Source organism: Glycine soja, chromosome 17 (assembly GCF_004193775.1).
Source record: "Glycine soja cultivar W05 chromosome 17, ASM419377v2, whole genome shotgun sequence".
NCBI lineage: Eukaryota > Viridiplantae > Streptophyta > Magnoliopsida > Fabales > Fabaceae > Glycine > Glycine soja.
The window spans coordinates 12626277-12645890 of NC_041018.1; the positions used below are offsets into that span (position 1 = coordinate 12626277).

Consider the following 19614-nt stretch of genomic DNA (forward strand, 5'->3'; position numbering starts at 1 on the left):
AGACCCAAAATTAATTACTATTAATTAATTTGATATCTAAAATTGTATCGTTCATCAATTTAATTCTTAATATTACATTTTAACTATTTTTTTCTTTGAACTCAAATTTGGTTGAATTAAATCTCGGGAATTTATCAGGAACATTTTTAAATAATTTAATTTTTAATTTGACACTTGTTAGTCAATTTAATCTCTAACATTAAAGACCAAATTGACTAATACATGTCAAATTTGAATGTAGTTATTAAAGTTATGAACAGCCGTCAATGTTAGAGACAAATAATTAACGAATCTTAATTTCAAAAAGAGCAATGTTTATTTTTAACGATTTCAAAAATTAAATTAATCGATACTTATAATTTTAAGAATTAACTTGTTATATTACCCACGTATTAGCTCTGAATCAGACATCAGGTTAAGCAGAAAAAATCAACAAATGGAACTGTTGCTGCAAATTATAACAAGCTCAATTAACTCCATTCTCATTCTTTTCCCATTAAAAGGTCCTTCGTATATTAATTCAAGATTCATTTTATCCCGACCAACAAACTGCTTCAATCTCATCCCTTGCTGACCTATATAACTCCAGCCTCTGGGCACACTGCTGTCTCCTTTCCCTCAACACAGAATCTTCTCCCAACAACCATGCGAGTTGTCTTTCCTGAAAACATAAACAGAAAAAATAGGCGTGAAAATGATAAAATTTTCGTTTGCATTCCCCGATTCTCTTTTTGGGTTATTGTATTTTGATTATCAATGGAGACTAAGGGTCTATTTGGATACAAGGTTTGAAATGTTTTGTGAGTTTCTCTACTTGAAAAAAGCTCTATATTTCTAGTAGAGAAACGGTTTGTATCCTAACAGGCCTCAAGTTTTCACGTTGTTTCAGATGGCTGAGAAAGACATTTATCTGAGTGTGTGAAGTATTTACTATTTAGCAGTAGTTCAATCATCCAATGCCCCATTATATGTCTCCATAGAAGTTTCCCTCTAAAATAGGATGATGAATCATGAAAGTGATATGTGAATGCAGTTTTTTTTTATCCGCAGGAATCAAACACACTTATCAAAGTTTTAAAACTGACGCACACAGCTAGACCTCCTTAGTGATATTGTCAAGGAAATGACTCCGCACACAGATCAATTCAAATCCACTGAATCATAGGCATCTGATTGCATCTAATTGATTGAGTCATAAGAGTCGTTTGATGCCATTTATTTTAGATTCTAGTCAATGATTTGTTTGCTGATTTATAGGAACTAATTTAGCTAATTAGTTTTAAATACGAATGTAAATAACAATTATGAAAACCTCTATATATTGGCACTGTAGTTTCCGAATAATCAATCATCCATTCTCTATATGGTATCAGGATAGGCATACTCCCATGAGTTAAGATCCATGGCCGGCTCAACCAATTCTTCCGCAGCAACTACTAACAACAACACTCAAAATGGGACAACAACAACCCAATCCAACCCAGTGGTTTTTCAACTCACTTTCAGCTATCAACAACTATCATGCTTGGCATCGGCAAGCAAGTTCCCTTCTATCTGGCATGAAGCTGTTCGGTTATGTGGATGGATCCACTCCCTCCCAATAGCCAGAGATCACCCAGGATGGTGCAACCATTCCTAATCCAGCATATGAAACATGGTTTTGCCAAGATCATCTCATAGTGAGCTTGCTCCAATCTGCTATGAATGAAAGAGACAACATAGCTCTTTCAGCCTGCTCTTGAAGCCAAATATGCGAATCCATCGCATTCTCATGTTATGTCTCTTAAAAATCAACTCCAACGCAGCCACAAAGGATCTCAATCTGTCACAAAATATTTGTTCTTTGTCAAGAGAATAGTTGATGAATTATCTGTTATTGATCATGTAATATCAGATGATGATGTAACTCTTTATGTGCTTAATGGTTAGGTGCAGAATACAGAGACATCGTTGCATCAATACACACAAGAGACCGTCCCTTCTCCTTTGAAGAATTACTCAGTCATTTGGTTGCCCACGAGGAATTTTTAAAACGTTATGATTATCCCTCTTAAGTATCAGTTCCCACTACCAACTTTCATCAAATGTGTTGAACATGTATATCAGCAGTTGCCTATCATGAGTATTTAGGACTGTTTATTTTATTTTCAGTTATTATTTTTTATGATTCCTTTCGGTTACAATAGTTGTTATGTTAGTAGTTATTGTTTAGGAAGTCAGTTACTGCTTTTATAATTTTATTCAGTTACAAAAATCTCTATTTAAACAGATTATTATTCAATAAAATGTGTGCATTCATCTCCCTTCATTCTGTGAGTTAAGTTTTTTTTTCAACAGATTAGTATCAAAAGCCTTCTTCTTAAGAGAGACCTGTGAGTGAATCGAGTGAAACCCACCACAAAAAGCCAAAACACCTTGCTTTAATTCATCAAATTGATGGATTCTGAAACACCGTACACAGCACTAACACCACCTGTGTTTGATGGTGATAATTATCAAATCTGGGCAACAAGAATGGAGGCACATCTGGAGGCAAATGATCTCTGGGAAGCTGTTGAGGAAGACTACGAAGTTCTTCCTTTACCAACCAATCCAACAATGGCTCAGATAAAAAATCAAAAGGAGAGGAAAGCAAGAAAGTCAAAGGCAAGAGCTTCTTTATTTGCTGCTGTCTCAAAAGAAATTTTCACTAGAATAATGACCATCAAATCAGCATATGAAATCTGGAGTTTCCTCAAGAATGAATACGAAGGAGATGAAAGGATTAAGGGAATGCAAGCCCTGAATCTGGTTAGAGAATTTGAGATGCAGAAAATAAAGGAGTCCGAAACAATTAAAAAGTATTTTTTGGTTCTGAATTTTCTGATTCAAGAATAGTTGAAAAAATACTGGTGACTGTCCCTGAAAGATTTGAGGCTACTATTACAGCCTTAGAGAATACTAAGGATCTGTCAAAACTTATCTTGACAGAACTTGTAAATGCTTTGCAAGCCCAAGAGCAAAGAAGAAGAATGAGGGCTGATGATTCTGTGGAAGGAGCATTGCAAGCTAAATTGCAAATTAACCAAGTTAAGAAAAGCAAGTGGAAGAAATACAAGAAGAAGAATTTCCACACACAAGAAGCAGCGGCTAACACTAGCAACAAAAGTGGAGACAACAACAAAGGATTTCCTCCTTGCAAGCATTGTGGCAGAATGGGTCATCCTCCTTTCAAATGTTGGAGAAGACCCGATGTTAAGCGTGAAAAGTGCAACAAGTTAGGGCATCATGTGAGAATTTGCAAAAAGCAATCTTCAACAAAAGAATGAGGCTCAAGTTGCAGATCAACAAGAGGAAGAAGAGCAATTATTTGTAGCAACTTGTTTTACAAGCAGTAGCTCAACTGAATGTTGGCTAGTGGATAGTGGTTGTACCAACCACATGACCCACGATCAAGAGCTTTTCAGAGAGTTAGACAGATCACAAGTATCAAAAGTTAGAATCGGAAATGGTGATCTTATCACTGTTGAAGGAAAGGGAACTGTAGCCATTAAAAGTTGCACAGGTACAAAATTAATTTATGATGTTTTGTATGTACCTGAGATTGATCAAAACTTGTTGAGTGTGGGACAATTGGTTGAGAAGGGGTTTAAAGCCATCTTTGAAAATAAGCACTGTTTGATTAAAGATGTGAATGACACGGAAATTTTCAGTATCAAAATGAGAGGTAAAAGTTTCTCATTTGACCCACTGAAGGAGGGGCAAGCAGCCTATCCAGCTACTATAAATAGTACAAAGGCTTGGCACAAAAGGTTAGGTCATTTTCATCATACAGCTGTGCTGAACATGTAACGAAAGGAGTTGGTTCATGGCTTACCTCACTTAGATTCTAAATTACCAAGTTGTGAAGCATGTCAATATGGCAAGCAAGCAAGATTACCCTTCAAACAATCAACCTGGAGGGCAACATAGAAGCTGCAGTTGATTCACACAGATTTGGCCGGACCTCAAAGGACTGCTTTGCTTAAAGAGAGTAAATATTACATCATCTTTATAGATGATTTCACCAAAATGTGTTGGATTTACTTTCTCAAGTTTAAGTCAGAGGTTGAAGGTGTATTTTGGAGATTTAAGCAGTGGATTGAAAAGCAAAGTGGTTGCATGATTCAAGCTTTGAGGTTTGATAATGGCAAGGAGTACACTTCAGTACAATTCATCATGTTTTGTGGTGAGGAAGCAGGCATTGAGCATCAATTAACAGCTCCTTACACCCCTCAACAAATTGGGGTTAGTGAAAGAAAGAATCGGACGATAATGGAAATGGTCAGATGTATGCTTCATGAGAAAGGGTTACCTAAGGAATATTGGGCAAAAGCTACAAACACTACAGTATTCTTGTTAAATCGACTTCCAACCAAAGCAGTAAACGGGAAGACTCCTTTTGAGACTTGGTATGGTTATAAACCTTCCTTGAAAAATTTTAAAGTATTTGGATGCTTGTGTTTTACTTATGTGCCACAGATTAAGAGAGACAAGCTAGACAAAAAAGCTGAACCCGGTATCTTTGTGGGATATAGTTCAGTATCTAAAGCTTATAGAGTTTTCCAACCCCATAAAAGGAAAATTCTGATAAGCATGGACGTGAACTTCATGGAGAATGAGAAATGGAGCTGGAATGATACTGAAAAGATGTCGATAGCTGACCCTTTGCAAAATCAAGATGAGTTAATTGATGATGCACCCGTGAGAGGCACTAGATTGCTCTCAGATATTTATGAAAGATGCAATGTAGCAGTTCTAGAACCTGCAGGATATTGGGATGCAAAGGAGGATCCAAAATGGAGTGCTGCAATGCAGGAGGAGCTTGTCATGATTGATAAAAATCAGACTTGGGAACTCGTTGAAAGGCCTGAACACAAAAAAGTCATAGGTGTGAAAGTGGGTGTTTAGAACAAAGCTGAATGCAAATGACTCAATCAACAAACATAAAGCAAGGTTAGTAGTAAAGGGGTGTGCTCAAATTTTTGGAGTAGATTTCTTTGATACTTTTGCTCCAGTTGCAAGGCAGGATACCATTAGGATGTTGCTAGCTATTGCAGCACAGGAGGGATGGAAAATCTGCCAACTTGATGTCAAGTTAGCTTTCTTAAATGGATTTCTGGAGTAAGAAATCTATGTTGAGCAACCTGAAGGTTTCCTTGTGAAAGGACATGAGGACAAAGTCTATCTATTAAAGAAGGCTTTGTATGGTTTGAAACAGGCCCCAAGAGCCTAGTACAACAGGATTGATAAGTACTTATCAAAACTAGGCTTTGTTAAAAGTCTTAGTGAATCCACTTTATACATCAAAGGTGATCGAGCTAACTTCATTGTGATCTCTTTGTATGTTGATGATCTCTTAGTCACTGGCAGCAATGTTGAACTTATTCAGCAATTCAAGGATGATATGATGCAAGTCTTTAAGATGACAGACCTAGGAGAAATGTCTTATTTCCTTGGTATGGAGGTTAAGCAGAATGATTTGCACTTGGAGAAGGATACAACAACTAAAGTAATGGTGGACAATCAGGCAGCCATAGCCATCTCTAAAAATCCAATTTTTCATGGAAAAACAAAGCATTTTAGCATCAAATTATTTTTTCTTAGAGATGTACAGAGGGATGGTGCAGTGTGCTTGAAGTACTGCAAGACAGAAGACCAGCTGTCAGATATCTTCACCAAAGCTCTTCCGAGAAGCAGATTTGATTTACTGATAGAGAAACTTGGACTTGCTAACCACTGATACAAGGTTGAGTGTTGAATATGTGTATCAGTAGTTGTCTATCATGAGTGTTTAGGACTGTTTATTTTATTTTCAGTTATTATTTTTTATGATTCTTTTTAGTTACAATAGTTGTTATGTTAGTGGTTATTGTTTAGGAAGTCAGTTATTGCTTTTATAATTTCATTCAGTTACAAAAATCTCTATTTAAACAAATTATTATTCAATAAAATGTGTGCATTCATCTCCCTTCATTCTGTGAGTTAAGTTTTTTTTTCCAACAAAAAGAATATGCAGTTTTGGTCCAATCACTCAAACCAGCGAGGTCATGGTGATTCTCTACTCATAGTCCACATGGAAATGGGTCCTTTTCACCAAATCAAAGCTTCAATTATCGGCAAGGTGGCCAACAACATAGGCGTTTTCCTGGTCCACAAAGCAGAAATAATAAACCCCTGCCAAATGTCAATTTTGTGACCTCGAAGGACATATAGTCAAATATTGCCTACAGTTGTCTCAACGTCCTACTGCCAACTTTGCAGCTTCCACCGCTACACCCTCCACTAATTGGGTGCTTGACACAGGTGCAAGCCACCATGTGACAAGTGATCTTCGTAACATCAACCTTTACTCTCATTATGATGGCCCAGATGAAGTAACAACAAGTAATGGCACAGGTTTGCCCGATACTCGTGCTGCTTCTACTAAACTTCCCACCTCCACCTCTGCCTTTACTTTGCATGAAGTTTTGTGTGTTCCAAAAACATGTCATAATCTCATATCCATTTCAGAATTCTATCAAAGCAATAATGTTTATGTTGAATTTCACCTCTTTTCTTTTTGTATGAAGGATCGTACAACGCAAGCGACATTGATGCACAGTCAAAGTAGTGATGACCTGTACACCCTTCAACCCACAACAAAACACTCATCACCCACTCAAGCAACAACACTATCCACCATTCGATCCCCTCCACTCCTTTGGCATGCTCGTCTTGGTCACCCTCCCTGAAAATTCTACAACATGTTTTCAAGGGCAATGACTCCGTCAATATGCCCAAATCTCCTCTTCATTGTTCTTCTTGTCAATTAAATAAGAGCCATAAATTACTGTTTAGTGAATCCTCTGTAACTTCAAACTCACCATTAGAACTTATGTATTCCGATGTTTGGGGACCTTTACCAATTCCCTCAATAACTTGCTTCCGTTACTATCTCATTTTTGTTGATCATTTCACCTAATATGTATGGTTGTTTCCATTAAAATTCAAAAGTGAAGTGTTTGATGTTTTTCCTAAATTTCATGCTCAAGTAGAATCTTTCTTCAATCACAAAATTCATTCTCTTTACACCGGTGGGGGCACTGAATACATAAAACTCAAATCATTTTTTCAAAACCATGGTATTTCACACTACATTTCTCCACCCTACACCCCTGAACATGTTGAACTTGCAGAAAGAAAGCATCGACACATTGTCAAAACTAGTCTTGCACTACTTAATCATGCCTCCAAAACAATGGTGTTATGCTTTCCAGACAGCCGTATAGCTCATAAATCGCATGCCCACCCCAAACCTTCAAAATAACACATCTTTCTCCAAACTCTTTCACGAGCCCATATCCTACGCACATGTAAAGGTGTCTATGTTATCCTTGGCTTCGTCCATATTCAAATCATAAACTTGATCACCGCAACACTCCTTGTGTCTGTCTTAGCTACTCTTCACAGCATCATGCCTACAAATGTCTTGACCAAGTCAGCAATAAAATTTACATTTCTAGGCATGTAGTGTTCTTTGAAACAGAATTTCCGTTCTCTTCCCCTTCAAAAGGCACAACGGTACCTTCACTCCCTGACCTCACTTCACCATTCACTCCTCCAATTTCTCCACCCTCCATGACACACCAACAAATCCCATTCAAACACTTGAATCTCATCCCTTAATTCAACGCACTTTCCCTCATCTATGAGAACCCACACACATCACCCTCTCACTCAACAACTCCGCTACAACCAGCCCAACTAAGTGAACTAACCTCCACACCAACCCCATTGATACCACACCAACGAATGTCATTGCCTTATCATCATCAAATCTCTCACCACCACTTGATCAAGCATCAATGAGAGCTCCCTTCAGGCCAATTACTCAATCCATGCACAATATCCATAAGCCCAACAAAAAGTTTCTTTTAACCACCAAGCATCCCCATTCCATCCATCATTGAACCAACATGTGTCTCCAAGGCAATAAAGTCACTAGAATGGCGTGAGGCTATGAGTAATGAATTTAATGCATTACTTGCACAAGGTACTAGGGATCTAGTTCCAAGAGACCACTCACAAAATGTTATTGGATCCAAATGGGTCTTTCGTATCAAAAGAAATCCAGATGGATCAATTTCAAGGTATAAAGCGAGACTAGTGGCCAAGGGATTCCATCAAAGACCAGGTTTTGATTATACACAAACCTGATACAGTTCACTTGGTGCTCTCTATTGCTCTCCATTATCAATGGGCCATTAGACAGTTGGATGTGAATAATGCTTTTCTACATGGTCACTTGAAAGAAGAGGTGTTCATGGCTCAACCACCTGGGTTCATCGATCCTGAATTTGCCAATCATGTTTGTCGTTTAAAAAAATCAATTTATAGGCTCAAGCAGGCACCCTGGGCATGGTTCAGTGCTTTACACTCCTTTCTATGTTTATATGGTTTTCATGTCTCAAAATCAGACTCGTCTCTTTTCATCCTCAATCAAGGTAACATTCTAATGTTATGCACTTGTATATGTGGATGACATTTTAATTACAGGCTCATCTATTTCAGTCATCCAACATTGCATTTCTTCTTTGCCCCAACAATTCTCCACCAAAGATTTGGGTTCTCTTCATTATTTCTTGGGCATAGAAGCTATTCCTACCAATACAGGTCTTTACTCAGTCAGCACAAATATATCTGTGACCTTCTTGAAAGGACAAAAATGGCAGAAGCAAAAGACGTTCAAACTCCATTTTCCATTAGCACATCTCTTACATTAAACGATGGCACTGTAATTGTAGACCAAGCTCAGTACAGAAGCATTATTGGTAATCTCCAATATATTTATCCATGACTAGACCAGACATTGCCTAATCAGTCAATCGGCTAGCACAACTCATGCACTAACCCACCACCATGCATATGACAGCTCTAAAATGCCTCCTGCGATATCTCAAAGCTACCATATTTCATGGACTTCATCTCCATAGAGGGTGTTTACCGTTTTTATACCTTTAATGATGTTGATTGGGCAGGTAAAAAGGAAGATACTTCAACTTCCGCTCATCTTGTTTTCTATGGAAGGAGCCTCATCTCTTGGAAATCTTCCAAACAATGTGCAGTAGCTCGTTCATCCACAGAAGCTGAATATCGATCCCTAACAACAACCTCAGCTGAACTCACATGGATTCGATCTTTACTTTCTGAACTTTGCATCCAAGTTCAACATGTCCCGACCATCCACTGTGACAATCTCAGTGCCACCTATCTTTCAATTAATCCGGTAATGCACAGTAGGATGAAGCATATAGCAATTGATGTGCACTTTCTTCATGACCTCGTTCAACAACGAATTCTCCAAGTTCAGCATGTCTCCACCACGGACCAACTTGCTGATTTCCTCACAAAACCCTTATCCAGGCAGCGTCATCACCTTCTCAAGACCAAGATTAGTGTCCTTGATGGCACACCTCTCTTGCGGGGGCGTGTCAAGGCAATGACTCAGCACACAAAGATCAATTCAAATCCACTGAATCATAGGCATTTGATTGCATCTAATTGATTGAGTCATAAGAGTCGTTTCATGTCATTTATTTTAGATTCTAGTCAATGATTTGTTTGCTGATTTATAGGATCTAATTTAGCTAATTATGTTTTAAATACGAATGTAAATAACAGCTATGAAAACCTCTATATTGGCACTATAATTTCTGAATAATCAATCAAGTCGAATCCATTCTCTATAGATATGTATGAAGTTTGATATGGTAGAAGGGTTTTGTATTATACCTCCTTTTTGCCCAGTTGTGCATAAAAACGGTCTAATAAAGATCGCTTAGCCTCCCTCACTTGACAATGAACCACAGCCTTTGGAATGGTATTCCTCAATGTTTGTGACACCATCCCAACATAAGATGAAACATTTGAACCGATCCTCTGGAAGTGTTCCTCGGCATACCGATCAACTAACAAGGAGGAAGCTGGATTCTTTCCCTTGTCAACTTCCTGAGGGAGCTTCCGGAAGAAATCGACAGTGATATAGGAAGATTCCATTTCCACCAGCCGTAACGTTGTCTTCTTACCGTCTTCACGGAATCTCTCTAACGCCTCATTAGCTGCTTCTGCTATTTCAGCTTGAAGAGTTGGAAAGCGCTTCAATTCCTGCAACCATTGTCAAATTTAAATGAAAGCATATTTCATGTAGAGTAAACCATTAGTACTTACTAGAGGAAAACAAAATTCAACCACCCCCCCTCTGGGGCCAAAAAAATAACGTTAATTAAACTCAAACCTGCGTTTCTGCAATTGACTTTCTCACGAGTTGCTTCAATACGAAGTGAACCTGCCACAAATAGCATTTAGCACGAGAGTTAGCAAATATTGGTAGCTTGCTAAATATGAAGAAAAAAATAGTTTGGAAAAGCTTATTTTGAATCTAGGAACTGAACTGGATCAAACTATTTAAAGCAAAAAGCACTTACAGCATCCACAGAAGCTTGTGCAGGACCTTTGAAATAATGAAGTGAGCTCTCCAGAAGGCGTCGGTAACCTTGCTCTGGAGCGATTAGATGAGGTTGATACCCATCTGCCTCTGAAATAACTTTTTTCACATTTTGCAACGACAAATGACGGTCCAGTGGAAGCTTTCTCAATGCAGCAGGAAGCTGATAATCAAAAACCACGTAAATTCGATCTCCACCTGGCCTCCTAGGAGGGATAATACAAGAAACTGGAAGGGTCAGGGCATTTCCTACGCAGAAATATTATATCCAGTTTTTAAAACTAGATGCCTACACACTCAAACTTCAATGTAGGTGGTTGGTTATCATCTTTAATCCCTGTATTGTAATTACGACCATGAAGGATTTGCAAGGCTAATGATCTAAATTACAACTTCATTAAGTTTTTTTATCCCTATTATTACACTATAGTTACTGTAACTTCTTGAAGTCTTCCGTTTGTTTTACCTTCCAAAACCTTGTTCAGTTTGTAGTATATAGTTACAGTTTCCTGTCGAGTTAAAATAACTTGTTTTTGGCAGCAAATAGAAATTAATAACATTGATATAATGAGGTCTAATTCATGAAAAAAATAATTTGATATACTGTGGCCAGTTTGAACAGAAAAATAAAATAAAAATCTTACCCTCCATCTAAATGCTCCTTAAATACTCGTTCAAAATCACGGCATAATTCTAGAATAGTGTACAGCTGTGCCTGATAAAATCATAGAAAGCTATATATGAACATTTCAGTAGGAATTATTTCAACTTATATCAGTAGCAGACAGCAAAAAATTACTCCTCACCCCAGCATCAACAGCAACTGGTCTACCAAGGTGTGCCAACTCTGCTTCAAGCTCATCAATGTTTCTATTAATTAAAGATGCAATTCCTGGAAGCCGAGTTCTTATCACAGACTCTAAATGCTGAAATCAAATCAGTTCTATAAGTAACAAACCGAGTAACTCTGAACAGTTGCAAGAGGAAAAATAAAAACATCCCCTCCCAACACACTAAAGAGTAGGATAAATAGAAACCTTTGAGAGAATCCTTGCTAGATATTCCGAGCCCATTTGGCTGACCAAGTGTGAGTAATCAGGACTGGTAGTGAAAAATGAATGCTCCTGCTGCCGAGCAGCAATCATATCCACATTCCTATTAATATCTGCCTGAGAACGGTTTACAACTCCAACCCAAGGGTTTTTAAGTTGATAAGATCTTCCCTCAAGGACCTACAGGATAACCAAAATGTCGATAAGATTCATGTAAAATCAGGACTAGGTTTCATAACAGGCCAAAAATTATAATCTCACGAGTTTGCACAGAATGTACTAGAAAAGCTAAGATCTTACATCGAGAGCATTTGTTCCTTTGTCCATCAAATCAAGCTTTGTCAACACACCGAACGTTCTTTCCCCTAAAAGACAAACATTTTGAACGCGGTGTCAAGAGAAAATCATAATAGCATAATAAAAATAATAGTCAATGCATACAATTTGTATAGTTGAAGCATAATGGTAAACAAAATGCAGCAAGCATACCTGCAGGGTCAACTTGTCTGGAAACCTTGATGGCATCTGATGTTGCTATATCTTGATTTGCTGAAGTAATGGCCAAAATTAAGCAATTGGGCTGCAATACAGAAAAATATATAAAAGTATTCTCAAAAGTTCCATTAACTGAGTGAATAGTAAACTAAACTTCCCACCTCCACCTCTGCCTTTACTTTGCATGAAGTTTTGTGTGTTCCAAAAACATGTCATAATCTCATATCCATTTCAGAATTCTATCAAAGCAATAATGTTTATGTTGAATTTCACCTCTTTTCTTTTTTGTATGAAGGATCGTACAACGCAAGCGACATTGATGCACAGTCAAAGTAGTGATGACCTGTACACCCTTCAACCCACAACAAAACACTCATCACCACTCAAGCAACAACACTATCCACCATTCGATCCCTCCACTCTTTGGCATGCTCGTCTTGGTCACCCTCCCTGAAAATTCACAACATGTTTTCAAGGGCAATGACTCCGTCAATATGCCCAAATCTCCTCTTCATTGTTCTTTCTTGTCAATTAAATAAGAGCCATAAATTACTGTTTAGTGAATCCTCTGTAACTTCAAACTCACCATTAGAACTTATGTATTCCGATGTTTGGGGACCTTTACCAATTCCCTCAATAACTTGCTTCCGTTACTATCTCATTTTTGTTGATCATTTCACCAATATGTATGGTTGTTTCCATTAAAATTCAAAAGTGAAGTGTTTGATGTTTTTCCTAAATTCATGCTCAAGTAGAATCTTTCTTCAATCACAAAATTCATTCTCTTTACACCGGTGGGGGCACTGAATACATAAAACTCAAATCATTTTTTCAAAACCATGGTATTTCACACTACATTTCTCCACCCTACACCCCTGAACATGTTGAACTTGCAGAAAGAAAGCATCGACACATTGTCAAAACTAGTCTTGCACTACTTAATCATGCCTCCAAAACAATGGTGTTATGCTTTCCAGACAGCCGTATAGCTCATAAATCGCATGCCCACCCCAAACCTTCAAAATAACACATCTTTCTCCAAACTCTTTCACGAGCCCATATCCTACGCACATGTAAAGGTGTCTATGTTATCCTTGGCTTCGTCCATATTCAAATCATAAACTTGATCACCGCAACACTCCTTGTGTCTGTCTTAGCTACTCTTCACAGCATCATGCCTACAAATGTCTTGACCAAGTCAGCAATAAAATTTACATTTCTAGGCATGTAGTGTTCTTTGAAACAGAATTTCCGTTCTCTTCCCCTTCAAAAGGCACAACGGTACCTTCACTCCTGACCTCACTTCACCATTCACTCCTCCAATTTCTCCACCCTCCATGACACACCAAAAATCCCATTCAAACACTTGAATCTCATCCTTAATTCAACGCACTTTCCCTCATCTATGAGAACCCACACACATCACCCTCTCACTCAACAACTCCGCTACAACCAGCCCAACTAAGTGAACTAACCTCCACACCAACCCCATTGATACCACACCAACGAATGTCATTGCCTTATCATCATCAAATCTCTCACCACCACTTGATCAAGCATCAATGAGAGCTCCCTTCAGGCCAATTACTCAATCCATGCACAATATCCATAAGCCCAACAAAAAGTTTCTTTTAACCACCAAGCATCCCATTCCATCCATCATTGAACCAACATGTGTCTCCAAGGCAATAAAGTCACTAGAATGGCGTGAGGCTATGAGTAATGAATTTAATGCATTACTTGCACAAGGTACTAGGGATCTAGTTCCAAGAGACCACTCACAAAATGTTATTGGATCCAAATGGGTCTTTCGTATCAAAAGAAATCCAGATGGATCAATTTCAAGGTATAAAGCGAGACTAGTGGCCAAGGGATTCCATCAAAGACCAGGTTTTGATTATACACAAACCTGATACAGTTCACTTTGTGTGCTCTCTATTGCTCTCCATTATCAATGGGCCATTAGACAGTTGGATGTGAATAATGCTTTTCTACATGGTCACTTGAAAGAAGAGTGTGTTCATGGCTCAACCACCTGGTTCATCGATCCTGAATTTGCCAATCATGTTTGTCGTTTAAAAAAATCATTTTATAGGCTCAAGCAGGCACCCTGGCATGGTTCAGTGCTTTACACTCCTTTCTATGTTTATATGGTTTTCATGTCTCAAAATCAGACTCGTCTCTTTTCATCCTCAATCAAGGTAACATTCTAATGTTATGCACTTGTATATGTGGATGACATTTTAATTACAGGCTCATCTATTTCAGTCATCCAACATTGCATTTCTTCTTTGCCCCAACAATTCTCCACCAAAGATTTGGGTTCTCTTCATTATTTTTTGGGCATAGAAGCTATTCTACAATACAGGTCTTTACTCAGTCAGCACAAATATATCTGTGACCCTTGAAAGGACAAAAATGGCAGAAGCAAAAGACGTTCAAACTCCATTTTCCATTAGCACATCTCTTACATTAAACGATGGCACTGTAATTGTAGACCAAGCTCAGTACAGAAGCATTATTGGTAATCTCCAATATATTTATCCATGACTAGACCAGACATTGCCTAATCAGTCAATCGGCTAGCACAACTCATGCACTAACCCACCACCATGCATATGACAGCTCTAAAATGCCTCCTGCGATATCTCAAAGCTACCATTTTCATGGACTTCATCTCCATAGAGGGTGTTTACCGTTTTTATACCTTTAATGATGTTGATTGGGCAGGTAAAAAGGAAGATACTTCAACTTCCGCTCATCTTGTTTTCTATGGAAGGAGCCTCATCTCTTGGAAATCTTCCAAACAATGTGCAGTAGCTCGTTCATCCACAGAAGCTGAATATCGATCCCTAACAACAACCTCAGCTGAACTCACATGGATTCGATCTTTACTTTCTGAACTTTGCATCCAAGTTCAACATGTCCCGACCATCCACTGTGACAATCTCAGTGCCACCTATCTTTCAATTAATCCGGTAATGCACAGTAGGATGAGCATATAGCAATTGATGTGCACTTTCTTCATGACCTCGTTCAACAACGAATTCTCCAAGTTCAGCATGTCTCCACCACGGACCAACTTGCTGATTTCCTCACAAAACCCTTATCCAGGCAGCGTCATCACCTTCTCAAGACCAAGATTAGTGTCCTTGATGGCACACCTCTCTTGCGGGGCGTGTCAAGGCAATGACTCAGCACACAAAGATCAATTCAAATCCACTGAATCATAGGCATTTGATTGCATCTAATTGATTGAGTCATAAGAGTCGTTTCATGTCATTTATTTTAGATTCTAGTCAATGATTGTTTTGCTGATTTATAGGATCTAATTTAGCTAATTATGTTTTAAATACGAATGTAAATAACAGCTATGAAAACCTCTATAACATAGAAGCTGCAGTTGATTCACACAGATTTGGCCGGACCTCAAAGGACTGCTTTGCTTAAAGAGAGTAAATATTACATCATCTTTATAGATGATTTCACCAAAAATGTGTTGGATTTACTTTCTCAAGTTTAAGTCAGAGGTTGAAGGTGTATTTTGGAGATTTAAGCAGTGGATTGAAAAGCAAAGTGGTTGCATGATTCAAGCTTTGAGGTTTGATAATGGCAAGGAGTACACTTCAGTACAATTCATCATGTTTTGTGGTGAGGAAGCAGGCATTGAGCATCAATTAACAGCTCCTTACACCCCTCAACAAATTGGGGTTAGTGAAAGAAAGAATCGGACGATAATGGAAATGGTCAGATGTATGCTTCATGAGAAAGGGTTACCTAAGGAATATTGGGCAAAAGCTACAAACACTACAGTATTCTTGTTAAATCGACTTCCAACCAAAGCAGTAAACGGGAAGACTCCTTTTGAGACTTGGTATGGTTATAAACCTTCCTTGAAAAATTTTAAAGTATTTGGATGCTTGTGTTTTACTTATGTGCCACAGATTAAGAGAGACAAGCTAGACAAAAAAGCTGAACCCGGTATCTTTGTGGGATATAGTTCAGTATCTAAAGCTTATAGAGTTTTCCAACCCCATAAAAGGAAAATTCTGATAAGCATGGACGTGAACTTCATGGAGAATGAGAAATGGAGCTGGAATGATACTGAAAAGATGTCGATAGCTGACCCTTTGCAAAATCAAGATGAGTTAATTGATGATGCACCCGTGAGAGGCACTAGATTGCTCTCAGATATTTATGAAAGATGCAATGTAGCAGTTCTAGAACCTGCAGGATATTGGGATGCAAAGGAGGATCCAAAATGGAGTGCTGCAATGCAGGAGGAGCTTGTCATGATTGATAAAAATCAGACTTGGGAACTCGTTGAAAGGCCTGAACACAAAAAAGTCATAGGTGTGAAAGTGGGTGTTTAGAACAAAGCTGAATGCAAATGACTCAATCAACAAACATAAAGCAAGGTTAGTAGTAAAGGGGTGTGCTCAAATTTTTGGAGTAGATTTCTTTGATACTTTTGCTCCAGTTGCAAGGCAGGATACCATTAGGATGTTGCTAGCTATTGCAGCACAGGAGGGATGGAAAATCTGCCAACTTGATGTCAAGTTAGCTTTCTTAAATGGATTTCTGGAGTAAGAAATCTATGTTGAGCAACCTGAAGGTTTCCTTGTGAAAGGACATGAGGACAAAGTCTATCTATTAAAGAAGGCTTTGTATGGTTTGAAACAGGCCCCAAGAGCCTAGTACAACAGGATTGATAAGTACTTATCAAAACTAGGCTTTGTTAAAAGTCTTAGTGAATCCACTTTATACATCAAAGGTGATCGAGCTAACTTCATTGTGATCTCTTTGTATGTTGATGATCTCTTAGTCACTGGCAGCAATGTTGAACTTATTCAGCAATTCAAGGATGATATGATGCAAGTCTTTAAGATGACAGACCTAGGAGAAATGTCTTATTTCCTTGGTATGGAGGTTAAGCAGAATGATTTGCACTTGGAGAAGGATACAACAACTAAAGTAATGGTGGACAATCAGGCAGCCATAGCCATCTCTAAAAATCCAATTTTTCATGGAAAAACAAAGCATTTTAGCATCAAATTATTTTTTCTTAGAGATGTACAGAGGGATGGTGCAGTGTGCTTGAAGTACTGCAAGACAGAAGACCAGCTGTCAGATATCTTCACCAAAGCTCTTCCGAGAAGCAGATTTGATTTACTGATAGAGAAACTTGGACTTGCTAACCACTGATACAAGGTTGAGTGTTGAATATGTGTATCAGTAGTTGTCTATCATGAGTGTTTAGGACTGTTTATTTTATTTTCAGTTATTATTTTTTATGATTCTTTTTAGTTACAATAGTTGTTATGTTAGTGGTTATTGTTTAGGAAGTCAGTTATTGCTTTTATAATTTCATTCAGTTACAAAAATCTCTATTTAAACAAATTATTATTCAATAAAATGTGTGCATTCATCTCCCTTCATTCTGTGAGTTAAGTTTTTTTTCCAACAAAAAGAATATGCAGTTTTGGTCCAATCACTCAAACCAGCGAGGTCATGGTGATTCTCTACTCATAGTCCACATGGAAATGGGTCCTTTTCACCAAATCAAAGCTTCAATTATCGGCAAGGTGGCCAACAACATAGGCGTTTTCCTGGTCCACAAAGCAGAAATAATAAACCCCTGCCAAATGTCAATTTTGTGACCTCGAAGGACATATAGTCAAATATTGCCTACAGTTGTCTCAACGTCCTACTGCCAACTTTGCAGCTTCCACCGCTACACCCTCCACTAATTGGGTGCTTGACACAGGTGCAAGCCACCATGTGACAAGTGATCTTCGTAACATCAACCTTTACTCTCATTATGATGGCCCAGATGAAGTAACAACAAGTAATGGCACAGGTTTGCCCGATACTCGTGCTGCTTCTACTAAACTTCCCACCTCCACCTCTGCCTTTACTTTGCATGAAGTTTTGTGTGTTCCAAAAACATGTCATAATCTCATATCCATTTCAGAATTCTATCAAAGCAATAATGTTTATGTTGAATTTCACCTCTTTTCTTTTTGTATGAAGGATCGTACAACGCAAGCGACATTGATGCACAGTCAAAGTAGTGATGACCTGTACACCCTTCAACCCACAACAAAACACTCATCACCCACTCAAGCAACAACACTATCCACCATTCGATCCCCTCCACTCCTTTGGCATGCTCGTCTTGGTCACCCTCCCTGAAAATTCTACAACATGTTTTCAAGGGCAATGACTCCGTCAATATGCCCAAATCTCCTCTTCATTGTTCTTCTTGTCAATTAAATAAGAGCCATAAATTACTGTTTAGTGAATCCTCTGTAACTTCAAACTCACCATTAGAACTTATGTATTCCGATGTTTGGGGACCTTTACCAATTCCCTCAATAACTTGCTTCCGTTACTATCTCATTTTTGTTGATCATTTCACCTAATATGTATGGTTGTTTCCATTAAAATTCAAAAGTGAAGTGTTTGATGTTTTTCCTAAATTTCATGCTCAAGTAGAATCTTTCTTCAATCACAAAATTCATTCTCTTTACACCGGTGGGGGCACTGAATACATAAAACTCAAATCATTTTTTCAAAACCATGGTATTTCACACTACATTTCTCCACCCTACACCCCTGAACATGTTGAACTTGCAGAAAGAAAGCATCGACACATTGTCAAAACTAGTCTTGCACTACTTAATCATGCCTCCAAAACAATGGTGTTATGCTTTCCAGACAGCCGTATAGCTCATAAATCGCATGCCCACCCCAAACCTTCAAAATAACACATCTTTCTCCAAACTCTTTCACGAGCCCATATCCTACGCACATGTAAAGGTGTCTATGTTATCCTTGGCTTCGTCCATATTCAAATCATAAACTTGATCACCGCAACACTCCTTGTGTCTGTCTTAGCTACTCTTCACAGCATCATGCCTACAAATGTCTTGACCAAGTCAGCAATAAAATTTACATTTCTAGGCATGTAGTGTTCTTTGAAACAGAATTTCCGTTCTCTTCCCCTTCAAAAGGCACAACGGTACCTTCACTCCCTGACCTCACTTCACCATTCACTCCTCCAATTTCTCCACCCTCCATGACACACCAACAAATCCCATTCAAACACTTGAATCTCATCCCTTAATTCAACGCACTTTCCCTCATCTATGAGAACCCACACACATCACCCTCTCACTCAACAACTCCGCTACAACCAGCCCAACTAAGTGAACTAACCTCCACACCAACCCCATTGATACCACACCAACGAATGTCATTGCCTTATCATCATCAAATCTCTCACCACCACTTGATCAAGCATCAATGAGAGCTCCCTTCAGGCCAATTACTCAATCCATGCACAATATCCATAAGCCCAACAAAAAGTTTCTTTTAACCACCAAGCATCCCCATTCCATCCATCATTGAACCAACATGTGTCTCCAAGGCAATAAAGTCACTAGAATGGCGTGAGGCTATGAGTAATGAATTTAATGCATTACTTGCACAAGGTACTAGGGATCTAGTTCCAAGAGACCACTCACAAAATGTTATTGGATCCAAATGGGTCTTTCGTAT

The 19614-nt window shown here is 38.4% G+C and overlaps 1 protein-coding gene across 1 annotated transcript; it reads right to left on the reverse strand.

Moving 5' to 3' along the window:
* Positions 1-363: 363 nt before the first annotated feature.
* LOC114391450 (dynamin-related protein 1E-like) lies at positions 364-13159 on the reverse strand. The gene is made up of 10 exons (XM_028352466.1): positions 13123-13159; positions 12046-12183; positions 11857-11921; positions 11542-11736; positions 11311-11430; positions 11149-11219; positions 10485-10710; positions 10295-10345; positions 9793-10164; positions 364-661 (listed from the first exon to the last, which is right to left on the reverse strand). Exons 1-10 carry the CDS (start codon positions 13157-13159, stop codon positions 533-535), a joined length of 1404 nt encoding a protein of 467 aa, XP_028208267.1. The 3' UTR covers positions 364-532.
* Positions 13160-19614: the final 6455 nt, after the last annotated feature.